The sequence below is a fragment of the Aythya marila genome, assembly GCF_965140915.1.
Source record: "Aythya marila genome assembly, chromosome: 4".
NCBI classification, from domain to species: Eukaryota; Metazoa; Chordata; class Aves; order Anseriformes; family Anatidae; genus Aythya; species Aythya marila.
This window is the reverse complement of record NC_139045.1, coordinates 35,276,075-35,300,866: the sequence shown is the minus strand read 5'-3', so window position 1 is coordinate 35,300,866 and position 24,792 is coordinate 35,276,075. Positions and strand designations below refer to the sequence as shown.

At 35.3% G+C, this 24,792-nt stretch overlaps 2 protein-coding genes across 4 annotated transcripts in view; one reads left to right on the top strand and one right to left on the bottom strand.

Moving 5' to 3' along the window:
* Positions 1 to 24,792, bottom strand: part of ANAPC10 (anaphase promoting complex subunit 10) — a 324,259-nt gene that overhangs the window by 205,040 nt on the left and 94,427 nt on the right. For both annotated transcript variants that reach the window (XR_014317379.1, XR_014317380.1), the window contains exon 5: positions 16,244 to 16,331. The gene's annotated coding sequence lies outside the window, so the exon portion shown is untranslated. The remainder of the gene's footprint in view (positions 1 to 16,243; positions 16,332 to 24,792) is intronic.
* HHIP (hedgehog interacting protein) overlaps positions 1 to 24,792 on the top strand; it is a 79,382-nt gene that overhangs the window by 43,328 nt on the left and 11,262 nt on the right. For both annotated transcript variants that reach the window (XM_082758992.1, XM_082758991.1), the window contains 7 exons: positions 8,250 to 8,401; positions 8,839 to 9,012; positions 10,099 to 10,242; positions 11,166 to 11,287; positions 13,334 to 13,457; positions 14,150 to 14,280; positions 14,902 to 14,983. In XM_082758992.1, the coding sequence (XP_082615118.1) occupies positions 8,250 to 8,401; positions 8,839 to 9,012; positions 10,099 to 10,242; positions 11,166 to 11,287; positions 13,334 to 13,457; positions 14,150 to 14,280; positions 14,902 to 14,983 (929 nt within the window). The remainder of the gene's footprint in view (positions 1 to 8,249; positions 8,402 to 8,838; positions 9,013 to 10,098; positions 10,243 to 11,165; positions 11,288 to 13,333; positions 13,458 to 14,149; positions 14,281 to 14,901; positions 14,984 to 24,792) is intronic.

Genomic DNA, 24,792 nt, shown 5'->3' with positions numbered 1-24,792 from the left:
CCAATCAAAAAATATTCAGATAATAAGATTTTACAGTTTCTAAAAATAAAAAGAAAGGCATTTTGAGCTGTCTTGAAGAAAACACTAACCTACCTTTGTTACGTAGCTTCAGAGCCTAAAAGAAATCTGCTAAAGAAATAACCTTCAGTGAAGAATACCTTTGTATTGTACATTGTAGATTAGTATCAGTTTTATAAGCCACAGAAATCACTCTTCTCTTAAAACAGTGACAGCCATACTCATAAGGACCACAGTTAAATCAAGGTTATGTTGCAAATATGAGTGATTACTGTAGTAATGTAGTAGGAGAAAAACAGAAAAACATACGTGGGGTGTATGTAAAGAAGTGCCTCTAGTCTCTATTATACTCTGGCAAATGGTACCTTCTTTAAGGTGCGTGGTTTTTTTTTTTTCTTTTTTTCTTTGGCAAGATGCAGACTGCTAGCAACTTACTTTTACAACTCATTGAGCAAGTTTTAATACACATTAGCATACATACAACAGCAAAGATATGGGAACCCATCTAAATGTAAATCTGTAGCTTTTCCCTTCTAGTTGGGTGTGGTTTGCTGCTTTCTACCCCTGCCTCACAGTATTTAAATATATACCTCATACGAGTGCAGCATTCCCCTTGCAATGAGAAAAGGCAAGTACCTGCTTTAACAGACAACAGTTCACTACCAAGAGCCACAGGAGAAAGGCCGAATTGTTTGCAAGACAGAATAATGTCATCAGGGCATCTTTGCATTTGCATCTCTCTTTTTTTGAAACTAGTTATTTTTTAATGTCTACAATTAGACAGGTCAACATTTCTGGTTTTAATTTAATGCAGAGAGTATGATAATTACTGTTATTCTGTTCTGAATTATATCCCTAAATTTCCATATAAAGTGGTCACGGTAAAACAGCATGAATTTGTTTTCAATTATCGGAGTATAGAATTTGTTGTAGGTTGGTTCATTTTACATAAGCACTGTCAAATTTGCTATGTGTCACCATACATCCTCTTTTTTTTCCCTCTCTCAGCACAAAAAGTCTTGCAACTCAGTTTGAAGTGCTGTAGACTTTTTTGTGGTCACTTACGAAAAGTCTTACTTTAGCAGCCTAGGGAGATCTTTGCAGCATTGTAAGATTTCTTTTCATGTCATATTTTTATCTCTAGCAATGACGAAAGCAGCACTGATCTGCTGAAATGTCATGCCATTTAAAAGCATCTTATCTATTGAATTATAATTCTTAACAAACTTTTTTTTTGACAGCTCTCTGTCATTAGATTCTGTGTTTTAAGCAAAAAGGAGATTTTATGAAATGTGCTATTGAAAAATGAAGATATGTTTTAGATACATAATCAAGGAATGAGAACATGAGACTACCCAAGGAGATGGCTGAGAGGACCATGGTCAAATAAAAGAATTGGTAGAACAGTAAATCACCAACAGGATTAATTGGTATTGTTTATGTGTCTACAGAAATAATGTTTGGTGGCATTAAAATGGTTTTAAAACATTAAAACTTAAAGTTAGAAAAGACAGAAAAAAATCTTTCTTGATTGGAAGAGGTCACAGTACTGGTGAACAACAACAAAAAAAAGATTATTAGCATTTTGAGCATTTTGTCATCGTGTGATGTATTTGTGAAAGCTAATGTAATGTAGTCTGTTTTCTTTGGGGTATCATCTGAACCCATTTTATTGAACTATCCACTGAAAAATAGTGGCAAAATTTGCCTTTATCATAGAAGGTGTGTAAAGCCTAGAAGTAACAGAAAGAACAAGAAAAAATGCAAAGGTCATCAAGTCTTTTCTCCCAACTAATAAAGGATTTTTCTGGTCAATAAATTTCTTAATACTTACTGCACCCTTGTTCACTTGAATGAAGCTTTATCACTTTCCTAGAAGGCTGGTTCTACAGCACAAAGACCAAACCAATGCAGCTAAAAAGCTGTTAGGAGAAGACAGTCTACAGTGGAAGAATACCGAACACGAAAATTATAGGAGAGGAGACAGGCCAACTGACTAACTAAATAAATAAATAATGACCAGAAAATGGAGGAGTGCCAGGGAAATAAGAAGGAGTATGCTTATTTTTTACCTTCCCTTAGTGGCCTCCACTGGTGAACCACTCACTGAATTGCTGGTGGAATGTAAAGCTTCCTTGAAAATAAATCCAGCTGGGGACAGAGGTGGAATCACCACCTGTGTTCCCAGAGGATGAATGCTGCTTACAGCTCAAGAGGCCTCTGTGGTGCAGGAAAGTGTGTAATTCACACCTTCTTGAGCCAGCTTTACTGAATGCAATAATCATCTGGTCTTTATTTGAATCTCCCTCTTCCGGGACTGATTTCCACTGTCTTCTGTTATTCCAATTCTCCTAAAGTAGTACAGTACATAAAGTTTCCCAGTCCAGATGCAGACCTCACATGGGCTCATGGCCACCTCCTTGCAAGCACACTCACAGTCGTATGTCACTCTGCCCAAAACCTCTCAATTATTGGCTGGCTTTTGGCAGTCTCAAAGCTTTTAGCTGCTTCTAACCAATAATTGGGAGAGTTGTCAAAGCAGGATTCATGTCTTACTAGAAGAGTGTGAAGGAGGCAAGCTGTGGGTTTGTGTTGGGGTGGTATCTGCATTTATAAGTTTCATATACTTTCTTTAGGAGGACGGGAAGAAAGAATTGTGTTATCACGGGACAAGGATTTTCATTTGGATTAAAGTAAAGACTTGCCCAGCAATACAGCAAACTCTGGAGTTGAGGAATTAAAAAAAAAAAAAAAAAAAAAAAAGGACAGGACTAGAAGTTAAAGGTCCTGCATTTAGTGGCTGGCTTCTTGAAAGGACTATGGAGGTAAGGAAAAGGAAAAAATGATCAAAGCCATGTCAAAATTTTGTATTTTCTGCAACAAAAGTAAGAAGAAAGTAAGAATTCAGTTCTAAGTTTCAGTGCTACCTTTAGATCTTTAACCATTTTTACTTATTTCTGTTCAAGTCACTTCTGTTCTGGTCACTCCAGTGTTTTCTTTTGCTGAAAAATTATCCTGCATAATAAATACACATGCATAATTCCTGTAAATGGGTGCTCTGACTTTCCCCCAGTTCCAGAAAAGCCCCACTCAAAATCCATGCAGAATTATGTTTATGTATCATCATCTTACTACCTTTTGATAGGCGCTAGAGGAGTGGAACTTCATTATTTTATTGGAGATTTCAATTGTCCTGTAAAAAAATGAGCTTTTTAATGACACTGAAGACATCAGAGCAGAAAACCTCCTTTTTATGGAGGGTACACTTTGGCCATCATAATTTTTCAGCCAAATCCTGCCCTGCACATAACTGGACAAAAACCACCTTTTGCTTCAGTAGAACTTGCGCTTAAATTCAAATACGGCCCTCTTTTTCCTGTTTAAATATAAATGTAAAGCATTTCTGTATCTAAAACTGTTTTAAATTGAAGTATTAAAACAGTGCATTGGTTAAATCAGTTAAAAATATTGCTAATATTTTTTTATAAAAAATCCTTAGATAACAGCAAAGCTCATTAAAAAAAAAAAAAAAAACCTGCAGCACAACAGGAAAAAGGAAATGCTTTGGAGATAGGGTCTAGTGTATATACACTATACTAAGCCATGACATCAGTGTAATTATTTTTCCCCTAAGGTAAATGTCTTATGTTACAAATTCTTCCCTTGCCAGAGGCCTCAGGCCCCACAGATGTTCAGATAGCAAAGCACTTGAGTTTTCAACACCCAAGAGGTCTATGGGAGCTCCACTGCTGTACCATAGCTACAGCCCAATCAGTTTCTGCTTTTCTCATTCTATATTTCTTGTCCTCTTTCACCTGTCAGAGAGAACTCCTCCTTGTCTTTCTCAAAACAGTTGATAAAGCTTTGAAAGGCAAGGTGTGCCCTTGCAGCAAACCTTTTTTCTAGTTTCTACTTTTGCTGTAGTCAAATTTCCATCCTGTGTTGGAGCCAAATTTCCAAAACATGTTGATTAAGCAAATACTTGCCTCTGAGAAAAATACTTGACATTGATCTTCAGCTCTATAGTAAGGTCTAAAGGAAGGTTCAAATAAGCTGAGATCCTTTTGGGATCTCCTAATTAGAAATCTATTTGAAGAGCTCATATGGTACAGTCTGATTTAGATGTTCCATGACCTCTTCCCCATGTCCTTAACAAATAAAACTCCTTAAGATCAAACACGTGGTAATGCATGTTATGGTATTTATTACATAGGAAATAAAGTAAATGAAGGGTGATCAAACTGCCTGAACAAGTTACCCAGCATTTATTTTATAACAGTAGATGAAAACAAATGATATAAAGACATTAGAGTTAATATTTTACACCACAAATAATAGTGATCCGTAATATATATATTTGAAGCATGTTTTAAAAGGCACTTTAAGCCTTTTTAAAGAGCTGCTACTCATTTACAACATGAATGTGGGATTGTGTAAATGAAAAAGATGTTATGTATAAATATCACAATTTTATATGAGTGAATGAATTGTGAAATCTATTTTAAAGGAATACTCTGAATCTGCTACCCATATTGTTTACTACGAAGCCACACAGAATAATGAAACTAAATGGATATGTCTGGTTTGCATACTAAAATAAAGTATTATTAAGGTTACTTGATTAAGGGTCATGCTTAAAATATGATCTACTTTAAATGAGCTAGTTAGCAATACCAGTTAAAATATTCCCATGTATTATTATATATACTATAGGAAATAATAGATTTATTGGTATAATGAAATGCCAGCATCTCTTAAGAATAACTGCAGCATGTGTTTCTGTATTAAAGTATAATACCTTAATAACTCTTCAGTATATAACACCAGTACATAATATCACTACTTATGGGTGAAATATAGGGCTAACATAATGTAGGTAACCAACCATTGGAAAATAAAAAATAAAGAATTTTAAGTTCAATGCTTACAATTAATCTTTTACCCAGCTTCGTACTGACTTACAAGAATGTAATTCTGATTAAAATATTTGTCACCCTAAATTAGATCAAACTAGTTTTTAAAAAAATGTGTTTTCCTTAGCTGAAGTTTATAATCTGGCCTAAGGAAAATCAGTTCTGAAACAAATATAGGATCGATGCAAAATCTGCAATTACCATGAGTAGAAAAGAGTTTAAGCTAAAGAACTTCATAGGCAGACATTGGAAGTGTGAGCTTCCAGGTTTAGTTATGATAAGAGACTGCACATTGACCTAAGTGACAGTCTGAATAATAAATCTTCATTTCAGCCAACCATCATTCTTTGTTTTCAGCAGACACCCCAATGGAATAACAAGATATGTCTCATTCTTCTCTCCCTTCCTTATATAACTGTTAAAGGTTATTCCTTCAAATAGTGTAGTGTGGAATGTCCTACAAGTTAGTATGTCATGTACAGATTTTTGGTGCTGGTTTCACCCAAGGGGAAACCTAAAAAGTGAAGGATGTCAGGAGGTTGTTAAGATGTCAAGAGAAAGATACAGAAGTTGGACATGTGGTATCTAATTCTAAAAAGCCACAAATGAAATATAAAGGCTGGGTTGCTGGTTTCACAACATCAGAAATCTATCATTTAATTTCATAATTAAATAAATTAAATAACTAAAAATAATAATGAGAATAATTCTGCAAGGGAAAATCTGAAATTTGGTATACAATTATTCAGTTTGACAGTACAGAAATGAACACTCCTAATGGATTTTACAAGCTATCTGTCAATTATCACAACTTAAGAGATACAACACTACAGAAAGCTATATACTTCCTCGCACAATAGGGATCATTTCAAAAGCTATGGAAATTGTGGCAGTGATGAAATTGGAAATAACAGGTTTGCCAATTAGTAATAATGTGGAAAATCCACATGAACAATTGTTTCCCAAACCCAGAAAAAAATTAGTATGGAAAAACTCAGCTAGATTTCTAATTGACTGTAAGTCACCTAATGGCTTGATGCTGCACAGATTTCCATATCTTAGAGGAATGTTTCAGAAGTTTTTATTAAATGCAATAGTAAATTGACTTTTTAGAGTACAGTGAAATTGTCTGACTTTGAAAAACAGAAAGCAACATGACTTTTCAGGAAGTATAAATGCATTCTAGATACAAAGAAAGTAATATATTGCAGTCTGCTGGAATAATGCAAAACAGAAATTAGTAGAAATACTGTCCTGATCCTATGAATGCAACTGGCCATACTTACTACCTCACAGGTCTCGTGGTTCATTCATTTGTCAAGTTCTTGCTTCATGTGTACTTCATTAAAAGCTCTTAATTCAATTTTCACCTGTTTGCTCTATCAACAACTTCACTTTCACAGTGAGACTGCTCCCATGACATCAAGTGCTAAATAAAATCCTCAGCTTAATAACGGAATGATCTTCTCTTACTAATACTTGCAATAACTCACCTTGAATGGCAGGCCTGGTGTGACTCATTGACATTCCTGGGCCCTTAAATGACTCAAACTCAACTCTCAGGAGAAGAAATAGGACTGTCTTTGTCTGGGCACAACAGATAGAAACATTCATCAGGAAACTTTGCAATACGCCTTACTGTTCCCAAAGCAACGGATTTGCCTCTGTTTGCTTCAGACTTTATCTGAGTAACTTGGTCAAAACTCTTAGAAACTTATGTAATAATATCTACAATCAGTTCAGACTCAGCTGCAGGATTGTTTTTGGCTTGTAAAGGAGAAAGAGCTAGATTACCAGTCTCTTCATCCACAATGACTGCAACTGATTTGGCAGCTCTAACTAGACTTTCAAAACTAACCTTTCTGATAACCTCCTGAAACTAAACTTTTTAAGCAAACAAATTAGCAAATTTTGTCTGCCTCTAAATTAGGAGGATTCAGATTTCATTGCACAAATCTCTTTGTATGGAAATCTCTTGACCTATTTACATCTCCATTTCAGAATCAGGTTTCTTGTTGGTTGTTGTGATTAAATAGGAAGCATGGCTATCATGTCGAATTAAAATAAATTAAAGCTGTGCACTTTCCCAATTAGGCCTTTTGTGGGACATCTTTCATCAGGAAGACAGGCCCATCCATCAGTCTGAATTACAAATACATTTTAAAAGCTTCATTCTCTCTTATAATTTAAAATTTCATAATTAGTTATCATGGGTGTGGTAGAGTTGCAAAATGTTGTGTGCTTATGTGTACAGTCGGAGTGCTTGAATCTATGACAGAGTCACTGGTTTTGAGAGGTTGGCAAACCCTGAGTTAAACTCCAGAACAACTGTCGGCTTGTGAATAATCACATATACAAACTGAATTTGAATTGTTAATTAAATATTCTGTTTTATTTCTATGCCTCAGCTTCCCTCCCCTATATTACCTCTGGAGAAACAAATGAAGTTAAATTTTGTTCTTAGTTTATACAACTAAAATTTTAGTCGTAGTAATATTTGATACTTTTTTAGAAGCCAAAGGAGAAAATTGCCTTCTATTTAAGTACACAGGGTTTTTGCATTGTCACAGTACATTACATAGATCTGATGTTTAACATATAACTGTACTAATCTTTGTGGCAAATGTAATAACAAAAGAAAGTTGTTTGGAGATTTTTCTATTTTTATTTAAAAAAAAAAATAACAAAAACGTTTCTATTGAAGGACCACATGTAAAAACTATGGTTTCTCTGCACAGAGACCAAGGCTGCTTATTACCTACAGTATACTAGCTATGATGAACAGACCACCATAGTTGTGACAACTGATGTTGCTGCCTCCAGGGTAAAACAAAGGTTTACATATTACACAAGCAATTTAACTGTTTTCTAAACATATTGCCAAGACAGTGGGAGTTGGCAGCCAGCACTGTGTTTTAGGTTTTGGATACTTGGATTAGAACTGACTGCTGATTATAGACCTTTTTATTTGTCCTCTACGAATTACAAGCAACCTAGTAACCCAGCAAAGAATCCTTCGCAGCACTTAAACTTGTCTTCTTGGCTTCCCAAAGATTACATACACAAATCACTCCACAAAAGTGGTGCAAGAGACTTGTGCATAGATAACTACATAAGACAATTGTCTTGTTCTAACTCTTAAAGAGTTCTCCAAAGTGAAATGTTTTATAATCCTTTTTGTGCAGTAGTCAGGAAAGAAATAAAAGAGTTTGGGCAGAGATTATCCACAAGAAAGAAACTTTTTTTTGGGTTCCAGCTGCAACACAATAAGGAACATAATTAACTTCACAATTCTTTGTGTTTTTCATTTGACTGCAGGGAGGAGATGAAAGAGGACTGTTAAGCCTTGCATTCCATCCCAATTACAAGAAAAATGGAAAGCTGTATGTGTCTTATACCACCAACCAAGAACGGTGGGCTATTGGACCTCATGATCACATCCTTAGGGTCGTAGAATACACAGTATCCAGGTATCATTAGAAGTCTAAAATTCACAAATTTTGTATTTATCAGCAATCTTCTTCAATTTTGTGTATCCTATTTCTAAAATGAACTCAGACTTACATGTACAAAGCACATACTTGGGCACTTGCAGAAAAATTATTGCTGATATTTATTTCAAACAGTATTTTTGGAATACCAGTAAGTATAATGATTTATGCTTTTTAAGACTTCAATTATTCTGTCATTTTAAAATTATATTTATTTCCTACTTGTGTATGGACAGCAAAATAACTTTTGTGAATGCTTAAATATTAAATTTCTCAGAAATTATTGTTGGGCATTTTTTTTACCAAGTTAAAACATCTGCCTCTTAAAGTATAATTTGAATGACTCCAGTTTATTTTTAGAAAGAAAACTTATGATAGTGAGCTGTGAAAACTGTTTTCATATCTTTGTATTGCAGGAAAAACCCACACCAAGTTGATATGAGAACAGCAAGAGTGTTTTTAGAAGTAGCAGAACTACATCGAAAACACCTAGGAGGACAGCTTCTGTTTGGCCCAGATGGCTTCCTATACATCTTTCTTGGAGATGGCATGATTACTCTAGATGATATGGAAGAGATGGATGGATTAAGGTACAAGAACTACCAATGTATAGATTTATGTGGTCTTCTCTTTTTGCACAATATTTCGGTCAGAAACAAAAATGATCAACAGTTGTCAGCACAAATCTTACACTTTCTTTACTGCATTACCTCAGTATTTTCAACTCCTGAATTTAGCAGTTAATTTTCAGAACAGTCTTACTACTTAGAAATATCTTGTAGTTGTGTGCTATCAGACCCCATAAATATTGGATTTCATCATCACCAGTACATGTAATTCTATTTAAACAGCAGTTAGACTTCTTTTTTTTACAAACTATTATTCTATGAACAGGACAACTTTATTGAGCAAATGTTCTAACAGACACATACCAGAGTCAATAACAACACTGTATCCCTTAGGAAAATGTCTAGAGAATTTATGAAGCAATCCTGCTTTGGTTCTACCTATACAATTTTCTCAACCAGCTTTGACCCTGTTTTATTACATTATAGAATCATAGAATGATTTGGATTTGAAGGGACCTTAAAGTTGATTCAGTTCCAACTCCTCTGCCAGGGGCAGGGATACCTTTCACTAGATGAGGTTGCCCAAAGCCCTATCCTATGTTAGAGTTGCAAAGTGTTGGCCCAATATTTGCTTTAGTTTAGAGAAAGCGTGATACTGAGCCTTTACAGACCTAAAAGTAGTTGCTATGCTCTGCTCAAAGGCTTATTTGGCTCAGCAGAATAGCAGGTGCTCCTGAACCTTATATTGAGGATATCCTTAACACCAAGATCAGAGAGTAATTATTTTAAATTAATATAGAATAAGGGGGGTGACTGAAACAGATGCTGTGATACATAAAGTTGTTCTTGTTATCACATTGCTCCCCAGCAGAATGGTCAGAGGAGTTCTAGTATAGATATAACAAGGCAACATGTTGGCCAAAATTAATCTTTGATGGGTTCTGCTACAATTCTTAGGACTCTCACATACCATAAAAGACCAGTCTGGACATGAATATTAAGTAAAGTACATCGTTTCTTTTGCTGATTCACTGTAGTATTATATGGGTTAAATATACTAGAAAAATACTTTAAAAAGACAATTATTTTATCCTCCAACTTTCTCAGTGATTTTACAGGTTCTGTATTACGCCTTGACGTAAATACTGACCTGTGCAGTGTCCCTTATTCCATACCACGGAGCAACCCACATTTTAATAGCACAAACCAACCTCCAGAAATCTTTGCACATGGACTCCACAATCCAGGCCGGTAAGTAAATTACAATTAAATTGAATTACTCTGGAGCAGGTACCGTTTTCAGCCAGGTAACAAATTTTGTTACCAGACTAGATAAACTATTAGGCATGAGTGCCTAATAAAGGCACTCATTAACCTTTTTAACAGCCACTCCTCCACCTTCACATATATGTCACAGTTAGAAACAAATGTGTATTGGAAAAGGGGAAGGAAGGAGAAGAGAATTCACAGCTATTGCAAGTCAAGACTGAAATGGAAGAAACAACGTACTGGCTTTTTTTTTTTCCCTCTATATTTTTTTCTTTATGAAACACGAGAACTTAAAGCAGAGAGCTGGTAAAACACAGCTGGGATGGGAATCTGAGAAATTAGAACAGTAGAATCTTGATTGAGAAAAAAAGGCACATAGAAAACAAATGAGAACATCTGGTGAAATCTAAACAATAACAAGGAGGAGAGCAACACTTTAACTAAACAACACATAATTCAGCAAATTAGGTGGGTGGTAGTACTGAAGTGACATTTAAAGTCATGGTTTAAAAAAATCAGAAATTCAGAAGCTGTTCAGACAGGAGTTGACCACCAGACTTCCTAAAAATCAAAAATTTCTACACCATGTAAGTCAACTCATTTAGTTTGGTTAAAGCATTGCTTATTTCCAGCGTTGTTGAGCAGAGTAGATTCCAACACTAGGTAAAAGTATAGTTTTTGTCCATGTTATATAAAAATCGTGCAGGGATGGGAAAGATATTCTCTCTTATATTCAAATCTGATGCATCTCTCAGATATTTTGGCTCATTATGAAGCAGGTCCCTCAAATGCATATAAGCCACAATGAAACAGTAATCCCTCAAAATGTGACACTTCACACTATTGAAGCCATTCTACTGAATCCATATATTTCATGAATTTTCTTCTATTGTCTTGTCTTACAGCTGTGCTGTGGATCGCCACCCAACAGATGTAAACATCAATTTAACAATACTTTGCTCAGATTCAAATGGAAAGAACAGATCTTCAGCAAGAATTTTACAGATAATAAAGGGTAAAGACTATGGTAAGTTCCATCCAGGGTAAAGCTACTGGGAATAGTAGGCTTCTCTGACTATGGAATAATAAATAGAAAACAGAAAACAATAAAGGACTGTAAAGCCATGAGAACTAACTTACTGCATAGTCAGGATAGGTAACCTACATAAGACAGAATATATGAAAGTACAGTACGAGCAGTTAAAAGATGAAAGATGAAACAAAATTTAAATGGCTGAACTTTGTTCTTGTTTTTGCAGAATATCATGTAAATAAGATTCAAGAAATATGCTAGTTGCTAGTCTCTCTAAGATCTTACTGTAATTGCAAATGATGGCTCATAAAGAAAAGATTTTGGAATATCAGGAAGTGATGAAAATGTATTCTTAGTCATTCACAAATAACCTTTTAAGGTACAGAATGGAAATCTCATGTAATGTGCCTCCTATAATGGAAAAAATGAGATAGACAACAACAGAACAAAACCAAACAGGGAAATGACTGAGCTCTGTTTAAATGTTACTAAAAATGAACAACTTGGAGAAATGCACTATGCTACTACTTCATAATAATAGACTAGTTTAGATTGCAATAGAATAAACATACTCAATTAGGAACTTAAAATTTTAGAATGTTTTATGTGCTCTCTGAATCAGTATGATTGCCACTCACAATTTTAATTTAATGTTTAACTCTGATACCTACTAAGATCACTTGCTTGTTCAGGGAAGCCAGGTGGTAGTTACTCTGAGCTATCCCCTGCCTTGGTTGACCATTTCCCAGCTTCTAAATACATGGTGGTAAAAGGTGGTAAATTTCAAAGGTGTTTAAAGGGATCAAGGACTGACATATTTCCTGGAACATAATGTTTTCAGGTTTTATTCATATCTCCAGTTCTTCCACCTGTACTGTACTTAAAAGCAAAGCAGCTGCACTGGCTAGTAGCACAGTCCCAACATGTAATGCAATTGTTCTACTTTAGTTATTGCATGTATTTTCTGTGTGCATTTTATAAAAGCCAAACCAAAGAATAATATTTGGTAAACCACTGCTCCAATGGAATTTTGACTGCATCTTTATTGTAGAGTAAACTAAGCAATATTGTGTCTATCCAGAACAGCTTGCCAATATTAATACTAGGCTGTGGGTTGACTGCTTAAATAAAAAGAGCTTATCATCCTTTTCTCCCACATTTAAAATTTCAGCTCTTTCTCATGTAGAACAATCTAGGAAATTCATTTATCAAAGACCTGCAGACAGCACTCCAACTAAAAATAAAGTTCCTATGAAACAAAAAAGTCTGTTGGCTGTGGCTTTAATTTAAAGTTATGAAGTTAGGATTTCAATTTGAGCCTGCTTTTACCCTAAGCAATATTTGATTGCATGCATAGGAACATTTGCATTGAAACTTCCTCAAAGACACGATTTGATGTGACTAAACTCATCAGTTCTGGAAAAAAAAAAAAAAAAAAAAAAAAGTGTAGGAACTGAAATTATAATAGCAGCAGGAAAAATTACCATAAGTAGCTACATCCAGCAAGACTAATGTTTTATGGGAAGAGACAAACTGTATTTAAAACTGTGATTTTGAAAGACTTTCTCAAACCATTGAATAGCTTTGAAAATAAGTTCTGCTGAAAATCACAGGAATTCATGCTCTTAGGTACTGGTGAAAAATCTGAGCACCTTTTTCAGCGAAGGGGGTTTAATTATATTCCTGACATTCAAGAGATCTATTCTGTAGACTGTATTGACACAAAAAAGTTAATAGCTGTAATCACATTAACTTCAATGGAAGTCTGACCTAATCCCGATACAGTTTTATTCTCTTGGCTTGTGCATGGAAGAAGGTAATTATAGTGTCTCCTATCTAAATCCCTAACTCATTGTTTCACACACAGCTTTTGTTGCAATGTTCTGATTTTCCTAATGCTTTCTTTCCAGCTACACATCTTGAATTTTAAAGTACATTTAAAGAGAATTAACCTATTTCTTGAAGTAATAATACTTTTCATATATATGAATCAAAATATGAAACTGCATATGATCTAATGCTATGGTAGTTCCTTTTTAGAAAGTGAGCCTTCACTTTTAGAATTCAAACCATTCAGCAGTGGAGCCTTGGTTGGTGGATTTGTCTATCGAGGTTGCCAATCTGAAAGACTCTACGGAAGTTATGTATTTGGAGACCGCAATGGGTAGGTTTCTTATAATCTCAGCCTTAAACAAAAGTGAACATAAGGTGTATTTAGTTATGAGCTTCTTGTATAAAAGAACAGCAACAGTCATTTTAAATTGTGTCACTTTGCCCATGTAGCAATGTGACAATACAGATTAAATTCAAGATTTGGAAATCAAACAGCATGACATTCTAATGAATGGCAGCATACATAACATGTCTAATCCTTGGAATAAAGTACAGACAAAGACACTAGCATCACAGCTTTCTAAAGATTTTAGTTCTACAAACACTTACATACATCATTTACATTATAATGGGAATAAATGTTAATCATGGAATTGTTTGCCAAACAGGTCTAAATGATGAGATAAGGAGAACTTTGGGGGTTTTACGGAAACATCATTGATGGAGTAAAAGAATTATTTTTAAATAAATGGGTATAGTTTTCCCATGCCAAATAGCTCAGTATTCACAAATGATTATCTATAGCATGGCTTGAACCCAATTTTGCAATGTGTAATGAAAGGAAGGGAAATGCTATGCTTTTTAAACATCTGAAAAATAACAGGCAGGAAATAAGGTGTGATGAACTGCATATATGCATCTATGGAGCTTTTTCCTGCAAATGTGTATTTATTTATCTGGACAGTGAAAATTCTATATTTAAAATGTAATATAACAATTTGTTTTATGTATTTTTGAATATAGAAATTTTTTAACACTGCAACAGAATCCTGCAACTAAACAGTGGCAAGAGAAACCCCTCTGTCTTGGCAACAGCGGTTCATGTAGAGGTTTCTTTTCAGGCCCTGTCTTGGGATTTGGCGAAGACGAATTAGGTAAATAGAAAAAACTATGTTATTACATTATAAGTCTTATCAGTATTGCCTGCTAAGCTATTAAAAATCATAGTATATGTTTTAAAAGAAGAAATCTGAAGGCTAGCTCTCCTTTGCCAAAGCTTTCGTCACTGCTGTTTCAGCTACACCTTACCAGCTGTGTAAGAAGAATTGAGAAGAGAAAGGGTTGTTGGAAGGGTCAAAGGTCCTTATTTTCTCTCACATTCTTTGAATCATGTCACTCACTATGACACAACTCATATGCCTGTTTTAATTCCCCATGTTACAGATGGGTAAAAGTACTGCATGAACAGATGGATCCCTCTTTATAATTCCCCAATTATATATTTTATGAATATGTATGAACAATATGAAATATATATGAACAATATGAAATTAAAAAAAAAAACATTAATGATAAAGTATATTTCACATTTTAGCATCAATTTGGGAAAAGTGCTTATTTAAATTTTCAGATAGCAATGATTCTGTTGTATATTTCAGTGAGGTGAGTTGTCTCCCAAGTGTTTTTTAACCTCATCTTGCAAACACACTAGATCACAAAAACGTTTGACATCTTATGAAAGAGGAACTATTTCATTGTGTTGTTTTCTTTAACAGGTGAGATTTACATATTATCAAGCAGTAAAAGTATGACGCAGTCTCACAATGGAAAGCTCTACAAGATCATTGACCCAAAAAGGTGAGCATTGCACTACTCCCTAAGATCAATCTTCCTTTCAACAGGTTAAAACCCAAAATGTAAGTGTAGTTCTTTCATGTAGCTGTATTGTGCAATACTTACATTAAATAAGAAGGAAAATTCTTAGTGCAGGGGTTTCCTAAAAGCTAATGTACCATCAGCAGCAAACTAAATAGATTCACTAAAAGTAGTCGCTGTCTCATAGAAAGTGACTTTCTGAACAGTAGAAGTGTAGCCACCACTAATTTTTACTCTTCGACATTATGATAAATGCTGTCCACTTTCCCTCTTAGATTCACATTCTTTGTATATTTTCTTAGAAGTTTAGACACATTTAAAGTGCAACTATATGGACCAGTAAAGGTAAAAGATGCTTCTGGTAGTTCTGAAACCAAATGCCTTGTAGGTATCACAGAGGTTATACAGTGTCTATGGAAGGCAGAATGCTGGAATTCCCCCTAGTGCTGCTGCTGCCTTAGCTGCCACTGCAGTGTGACAGTTCACAAAGGGAGCTGGCTCAAAAGGTTAGTGCTGGCTGACAATATCTACTCTGCATACTGAAAAGCTGCTACAGAAATAATTTGACGGTACTAGCTTTAGGTCAATAATTTCTTTGGCTACTACCTGGTCAGTTCCAGTCTCACTTCCTCACAATTTCAGTTTTGCCATAAGTAAACTTATCTGAGGGACAAATTCAGTCTTTCCCAAACATCTCTGGTGTTGTATAGGAGACACCACCAACTGAGAAGTATACAGAGGACTGAATCCTCAGCAGGTGTGCATTGTTATTGCTTTCTTGGTTTCAAGATCCTTCTACATTCAAGCACTCACCTGTCTCTCCTTAGGGAGGTTTGGAGCACAGAGAGAGAATCTAAGGAAGGAAAACTTCTGTCCTTGGACTGTGTGCCAAAAATACACTCAAGTCATTAACATTTCTTAAATCTACTTATTTCTTAATGTTCTTGTGTTCTTCATTAACTTTTCTTAAACCACAGCTTATGAATCACACCCAAATGATTTATAAGATGTAGAATTAATATGATCAGTACAGTTATTTAAACTAATTTACCAGCTGTAAAATGAGAATAAATGAAAATTACCAAACCAGAATTTCTTGAGGTCTGATCACCTTCAAGATCTTTGCAGAGCAGCTACAGCCATGGAAATACCAGGGGACATGGAAAGACTGCACAAAGCCAGTCCCATATGCAGTCCAGTGTGCCCAGCAGTAATAAGAGAAAGTGACTAGCAGACACTTACTTTGGCAGGTGAAATACCACTTTCTTCATGATGGATCATTCTGCTCCATCGGACCAAGTTCACGGCGTATAAAGCTACCACATGCATCCTGCAAAAGCATCAAAAATAAACACAAAATTAAAGGGCCAACAGAAATAAATTTTGTTAAAATAATTAATTTGACCTCATCATTCCCATGAGAACAACCTAGATTAGTATGTCTATTAGTTCAGTACCTACTTCAGCATGTTTATCCTTTAACATCACATACAGACATCATTATTGATTTTGCTGTTGACTGTTTAAGAGAGGAATTTGTTATCTTGTCAGAATTTAAATTCTAAAAATTGTTATGGAACAACATGTAAAATCAATAATAAACCCATGAAACTGGGTGCACACTGTTCTGTAAATTACAGTAGAATTTCAGAGTTTTTTGATTCTGCTACCCAAACCTATGGCAACTAGTTTGGAAGCAGATGTTACTGCAGGTTAGTGCAGTCTGTCAGTCAAGGTTATTATGTATGTTTTATTTATGCTTTCTGGTATTAAAAACATTGTTTTAGAACAAAACTTGCCATTCTTATTGGGATTGTTTAGTCTGTTGGTATATGGTTTTAAGTGAATTTTACACCCTAAATCCACTATTAGTATCTAATTACATGGGGCTGCCTTGTTTGACCTCGGCTTTTTGTTCTTGTTACCTCTTCCAGTAGGGTGGTCTTCAGCTGACATACCTGAAAGGCCAGACCTCCCATTGCTGCACTCACGGTTGGCTGTTTTCATGTATGGAAAAGGGTCAAGACTGTGTTTGGTTACTGGTGAAAGTAACCAGAAAACTATAAAATACTTTTGTAAATTGGCATACCTTTGAAATTAAACAGACTGTGGCAAAGGGATATAGTTTTTGGTAACACTTTCTAGAAACATGGAACAATTTTCATTCAGCCAAAGTTTGAGTTTTGCTGTTTTTTAATCTCATACTATTGATGATTTTTAAGTGCAAGATGACCAGTTACTTCCACAAAAGAGCATAGCAGCTCTACTTACCATTTCATGCTGATTTCACGTTACACTTATAAACAATTTAAAAATTCCATGGCTTTGACAAATGTTCACGTAACGCTTTATTAGCAAAATAGTAATTGTTAATCACATGCTAATACTTTCTGCATACTGTTATTTTGCTTTTCTGTTTAATGCCTTCCTCATGTTACATACCATACAACTACATCAAAAAAAAGTGCAAACCCTAGCACAGTGAACTTTCTAAAACATAAAGCAAAGATGCTACAAGTTGGCTATGCGCATCAGGTATACAGTCATCAAGGTATTGATTTGTCACATCGTAGAAATTCATTACTAACATAACAAAGTCCTATGAGGGGTGGCCCTGGCAGACTAATCTATTTACAGAGTGAGCCTTCCATGCATGGGACAGTGCAGAAGAATACAATTATCATTCCTTGTGGTGACCCCTTGCTGGAAATTTAAAACTTCATGCAAAAAACAATCTTCTGCTAGTGCTTATAAGCTGCTATAAGAGTACGTAATTACTCTTTTATTCTAAATAATAAATGTTATATAGAGGTGCAGGATTTTGTTTCTTTTGATCTTTGTAGGAAACTACTGAGTAAGCAAACTTGTTCTCAAACGTAACTGTGAGCCTGATTTCCTCATCTCAAACAGAGCTTAAGAAACCTATTATTTTGATATTGCTAGCAGTAGAAAATTTTCAAAAGAGATAGGATGTTTAAAACATTAGAAGATCAGAGAATGAGAGTAATCCAGAGAACCCTTTGCATGAAACTTCAATAATTAGCAATAGGAAGGTCCTATCCTAAAACAATCCTTCAGATGTAATAAACATTGGGTGTTAAATTGAGGTGGTATATGAAAATTGATTATAAATAGGATCAACGCAGAGGTTCTGAATCCCTCCATCAAGGCAGTTTGAAACATAGAATACAAGGTACCACGGGAAACCTCTTTTTAGTTCCTCACCCCTCCAACAGGTCTCCAAATACTTTACATCAATAACTAAATATCCTCCCATGAAAAGCCCAGAATTAAATAATCCTTCTCTTCAAAGCAAGGTTGCTATAATGACACATTGATGTGTGGGAACTATCAGGCAATGCCGTGACAAGTCAGAAACAGAAAAATTAAAAACAAATTAAAGACCAGGCGTATGACACATATATTACCTAATATCATAACTGAATACAGAGGAGAACATAGGTAATACCATATTTAGCTCTCAGATTGCAGGAGATGAGGGAAACCTTAAAGATTACAAACATTTAATATTAGGTAAATTGGTTAAACCAACGGACTAAAATTTCCTAAGTTAAAACTATGCCTCTGAAAAATATAGCTATTAGTTGATGACTATCAAAAAATGCTATGTTGTGAGAAGTAAAACGCTTTCAAGGGCTAGGAATGAATGAGAAAATATTTATGTTAAAAAAAGAGAAAATTATTGGGTAAACAGTGATATAGAAAATGTATATAAGCCCAAATATTCTTGTTAGTCAGTAACAGAGAAAATAGGAGACAAACCTATTAGGAAAGAAAATGTAGCATGAGAGTAGAAAATTAAATGTAGGCAGTACTAAAAATGCGTATTTAAATAAGAAATATCTGTTGATAATGTTTAAATTATAGCTGATACAAACTTATTACCAGCTGTTATATGAAAACCATAGGGGAGAAAAAAAAAAAGGAAAGATAGAAAGAAAATAAACTTTGGAAGTAGGGAAGTTGGCAGAACAGTGACAGTTTGGCTTTTTAAGTCTTCTGTTAGAATACTTACACTATGATCATGTTCACTTCTAAGCAAATTCTAGATAAAATGAAAAAGATTCAGAGAAGAATAGTCAAAGTGACAGACAATGCGAGAGATTTCTGTTTAAAAGATGAGACTAAAACCAGAGAAGCTAGAAGGACACTCATGCATCACTGTAATCCCTATGAAGTTACAAGTTTTTGCCACTGCCTATACCATGACTCCAAAGCCGAAGAATAACTGTTTTGACCAGCATGGCTCACTGGAGCTAGCAGCTAATATTTACAAAAGAAGGCGGAGCTTAGTAAGTTTCCTTGCACGTGTAAGAATTCCTCTTCCTCTCCATATGTTTAACACCTTATAGATCTGGATTTCAATATGTTTTGTATCAACAGCCAGAATAGCTGCTTTCCGCTGGATTGAAACTTGAACTTGATTCAAACCATCTCCCTCCTCTTTCATGCCCCTCCAGAGTATGTAATTCCATTTATCATCCTTTCCATCACCACTGTTGGGATATCCACTACCAGAGTCTTTCCAAACAGAATGATTTCAAACATTAAGGGACTATATCTAGGCTATATCTCATGTTGACATTGTTCAGGCTCTTTACAAGAATGGTTGTGATTTTACTTTTTAGCATGAGTCAGGAGTGTTAGATGGAAAGGTGTAAGAGCAGCATTTATGAAAGTATAGCCTTCTTGAAGACTTTAATTACTATGGAAATGGCAAGTCAGAAACATACAGCACTAGACTAATCTGCATCAACATAGTTCTGATGGGTTATAGAAATATTGTGAAGCTACTGCTTAAAGCTGACTGTCAAATGAGCCAATTTTGTTGTTGAATGCTCTCACCAACCCAGGTGGGCCATGTGATTTCTTTCTGTTCAGAAAGTTACTATCCCTTAAGTCATTTGAGGGAATGGAAAGCCAGAATTAATGTCTAATTATGTTTAGTTTAGCCATAGCATGCAAAATTCTTATCTCATTTACCTACCCACATGCAGTTACTATTCCCATAAGAGACACTAAAGAGAAATTAGAGCTTTTTGCGAATACCAGTCTAGAGAGTTTCACTTTACAGAAGTACTTCACAAAAACTCCTTTGTAACCATGATGGAAAAACCTAAGGATTTTTTTCAATCACATCACAGCTCACTGACTGTAAAAGTTTTTGTTTTGGTTTGGGATTTTTTTTCATTTTTCTAAGTCTTTCTAGCGCTGGCTATTAAGAAGTTCTCACTTTTTATCACTTTATAAGGAAAAAAACAGCTCAGTTTATCTTTTGCTTATTTTCTGGAGCCTGCAGGAAGCCTCTGCCATCCTAAAGAAAGTCATACATAATAGAGCAGCTTTAGCCCAGTAAGCCAGTCTTTCCCAATTCATCAGTCAAAGTGTTATGCAAGTGGCCCCCTAAATTGATAAATTCCCACAGTGCCTGTTGACCCAGCTGCCAAGTGCTCATGCAGCAGGTGTTGTTTTCATGACCACCCTGACAGTAATACAAACTGTTTAGCAGTTGCATTGACCTCTTAGCTATTAACATTGATACAGGCTTCACTAGGGACTAGTTTTCAAACATGACAGAATTTCTTAAGACTAGAGGTCATGAACAAGTATACCATATAAGAATAAATTTGATATGCTGCTGAGTTTAAATCTTAAAAGCTGTGAGTTTTTTCCACATTATTCCCATGTAGTAAATCTGGAGACAAGTAACGAGCTTTTGGCATCTCTCCCAGGACTAAAGGTATACTTTTTAATTTTAGAAACTGTACCTGAAGAGATGCTATATTTATTCTATGACAAGTAGTAAATTACAGTGAAGTAAAATTATTTTCTCTTGACATTTTCCCTTATAAAGGAAAAAAAAATAAACTAGCACACAAGCTTTGGTGATAGACTTAGGCATCTTTCTGATACCTAGTATCTTGTGTGCAGTTAATTGAAGTATAATGTTCTTCCACATATTTTGTACCACAATCAGGATTTCTATGGCCACATCTCTTGTTCGAATTCGAACATCCAGGAATTTTGTCTCTTTTTCTGTTGTGTTTTTTTTTCTTCACTTTAGCAGGATAGTAGAGATTTTCAATATAGTGTCAAAGGCCTGATGGAGGAATTATGCTGTGTTCAGTACCATTGTATAACTGCTGAATTTGACCCTCCATTTGCATTGATTCCATGTGTCTGAGTTACAGGCTGGTGCATACAACAAGCACATCACTGCACACTTAGTGGAGCTGGGAAAAGCTGGAGGAAGGAAAGCATGGAGTTCTAAGCAATTATATGATGAACCCTAATCTAATAGAGCATGTCAGACTTTTGTATGCCTCGAAACTAACAGTAGAGTCTACTTTCCTACACCAGCTGCAGTAACATAGAATAATTTTACGTATTGCACAGTCAGGAATTCTCAGTTCACTAACCATGGCAGTGAAAGGACCTAGCAAGGGCCCCAGCCCCCAGTACAACTTCTCCTCCATGTTCCATACATTTAGAGTTGTTACACAGTTTCATGAAAGCATGTTTTAACAAGCAAGATATACTGTACTGTACTGTATATATGAACAGCTCTTTAAGATAACTAGAATTGTAGAGACCATATAAATAGTCATTATCAGCTACATTTTTGGCTGACTTTCTGCGGACCAAATACTGCTTACTGTAAGAGTAATCAAGCTGTACCCTTTAGAGTTTTATAGATTGAGGGAGACAAGTAACAAAATTCTCTCCAGCCCATGGTGTGGCTACATCTATTCCCCTCCATTTTCCACGTCAAGAGACAGAGTGAAGCACTAGTTGTATAAACAAAATCATATGCTGTCTAAGTGCTGCAAAGATCAAGTCCCAGCAGTCAGTTTCGAGATTTATGTTATCTTTGTGAGATTCAGTTCAAAACACTTACACTGAGCCTGAAAATTTCCACCCCTTTAAGCCTTAAGAATGCAAAGTGTAAGTATTGTGGGGCAGAGACTTTCTCATGATATGTGTTTGTACCAGAATGGCATTCAAATCCTGAGAAAGAAGTGTGGCTTTTCCCATAGTACAAATAAGGAAAAACAGTAATTCTTCTCACACACAAAAAGGATTCTGCTGCAGCTGCATTTGTATTACTCTTCTCCTAAGGCACTCTGCCAACCAGAATTTTTTCCATCTTTGTTTCTACTCCACCCCACCTTTAATAAATATTATCCAAGGCTGATGAGTGCAAGTTATTGATTGATGGTAGAATAAAAGGCAAGGTTATATTCACAAGCACCACGAGCATTAGAAAGCTTTAAATCATAAAAGTGGCCAGCCATGCTGTGCTGGATACAAAAAAAAAAAAAAAAAAAAAAAAAAGAAAAGAAAAAGTATGATTTCTGCCTCCCTCATGAAATATGAATAGAAAGAACCCAAATATTCCAGCACTATCATAGATAAATAGTTTGCATCTATTAAGAAAATAAATCATTGTCTTCATAAATAAAATACCTCTGTGACTTGTGAGGTCATTTTTTGCTGAAGATATACCACTGGAGCTCTTTTCTAAGAGATGCTCCAGGAACCCGAGGTTATTCTTCCTGCTGAACACCGTACTGTACTTGTCTTTGAGAAAGAAAAAGAGAAGACTCCGTTTAAAACAACCTGAAAGAAATGGACTTTGAGACAGATGAATTAAAAAATGTTGCCTGCTATGCAGATGGTTGTAAAGAAATCAACACAAATTCACACCTTTCTTTTCCTGACGTAGCAATTAGATAGCAGATCTTTTTACTTTAAATCTGAATAAGTCTCAACTGAAAATCTTGTAATTTTGTATAGCTCTTTCCAAAATAGTGCTGTCTGTGAATCTCACATATAATTTTTAAGTGTAGGAACTTACCTAGCCAGATCATATGTAATGCACTCATTACTATAGAAGTGAAATTCCTTACAGGTCAAAAAAAAAAAAAAAAAAAAAAAGCATTATATTTAAAAGACAGCTGTGGAAATACGTGAACACAAAAAAAGGGTTTCAAATGTGCTGCACGAAAGGTGTCAAAGCATACTTCAAAGACCTTAAATAATACAGGAGCTTGAATCTGATTCTCAAAAGTGCTTTTGAAATCAGAACTTGGTGCCACACTGAAAGATGCAGCTACACATTCTTTCTGTCCTTAATGTCATTGGGCAACCAGTTCTGAATGGATGTTTAAATAATCATCTTAGCAATTAAGGCTGAGCAGAGAAAGTGCTAGGGTGAAACAAACCAGTGATCCTGTACTCTATTATTCTGTTTCAAAGAAGAATGCAAGAAACTCTGTAATGTACCATTAAAAAGCTGCATGCCAAAATAGGGGAAAAATATAAGTCCAGTCAGCTAATAAGGGAATTCTGTGACATTAGGTATATGTGCTTATTTTTCTTACAAATTTTTACCCTATCTAATAATACTTGAATGGTCCCATTGTGCTTAGAAATATCTTTTTAAAATGCTGCTAGAACATGGGCTTTGTTGATACCTTAGAAGCCATGGGTTCAACTAGTTAACTTTATTTTCTTGAGCTTAATTTTTTTCCTCAATAGTTCTGACATTGAAATGGGAAGTAAACAAGAATCCCCAATTTTCCTCCTGTTTTTTTTTTTTCTTTTTCCACCATTGTTTTCCACATACTAATTTCCACATTGTTCTCCACCCTTTCTTTCTCGTACTCCAAAGACTATCAAGATCTTTCTCTTTGCTCACAGAGGGGTTTCAGTCTAGAATTTTAATATTTGATAGGGTAGCCAGTACACAAGTTGCTATTCCAGCTACTTGCATATAGCTGGGGGTTTAATACTTATGTTAGTACTCTTCTATTCTGTTCTTACTATCTTGAACAATTTTGTTTTGTTTTCTTTGAATTCTAGCTGGACACTTAGCCAAGGTTTCACTGAGCTCTAAATCTCGTAGAATCTTCTTCCTACAAATTTCAAGTTTAGGAATGCATGGCAGTAGTTCAAACTATTTCTTTGACAATGAGTCATTTTGTATTTGTCAGTAATTAACTTAATTTGCCATTACAATTCCATTCAGTTACTTGTTTAGAACTCTTGGGAGATCCTGACATTCTTTTCTCAATTTATTGCTGTGCAATCAAACCCACGCCGCAGACAAATCATGATACCTGTCCCTGGAACCTGTAGCTTTGTGGTGATCCTATCAGTATCTAGCTGCTGAATTCAAATCACAAACAAAATAAGTGGTCAGCATGATGACAAGCAGCTCAATTCAAAAACCATGTAAAAAAGACTTTGTAATTCTATCAACAGTTAAGACAGACTTAAGTTAAAGTGCTACAGCTACTTCATTGTTAAGGAATATAATGCTGTGCTTTTGTAAATAAAAAAGCTACTGGACATCCAAAATATCTCATAGGACAAAAAATATTTTGTAGGTCATCTGGCCCAACACCTTGCCCAAGCAGGAACACCTACAGCAGGTTGTCCAGGTGGGTTTTGAACAGCTCCAAGGTGGGAGCTGTTCCCACAACTTCTCTGGGCAACCTGTGCCAGTGCTGTTACCCTTAGTGAAAATGTTCCCTGGAAGCAAGAGAGCTTTTCATGTTTATTACAAACATTTACTGTGGGCCTGCCTGCCTGAAGTCAACACCTTGAGTACCGTAAGAAATCTGCTGAGAGGCAATTCAGTTCCCAACTGAATATATAAAGATATGTGCTGCCCATGGTTAGATCTTAGGGATGCTCTTTTTACCATGTTCACGCTTCAGGAAGTTTCAAGGACTATTATTTAATCTTGTAAAAGACCTCTGAAG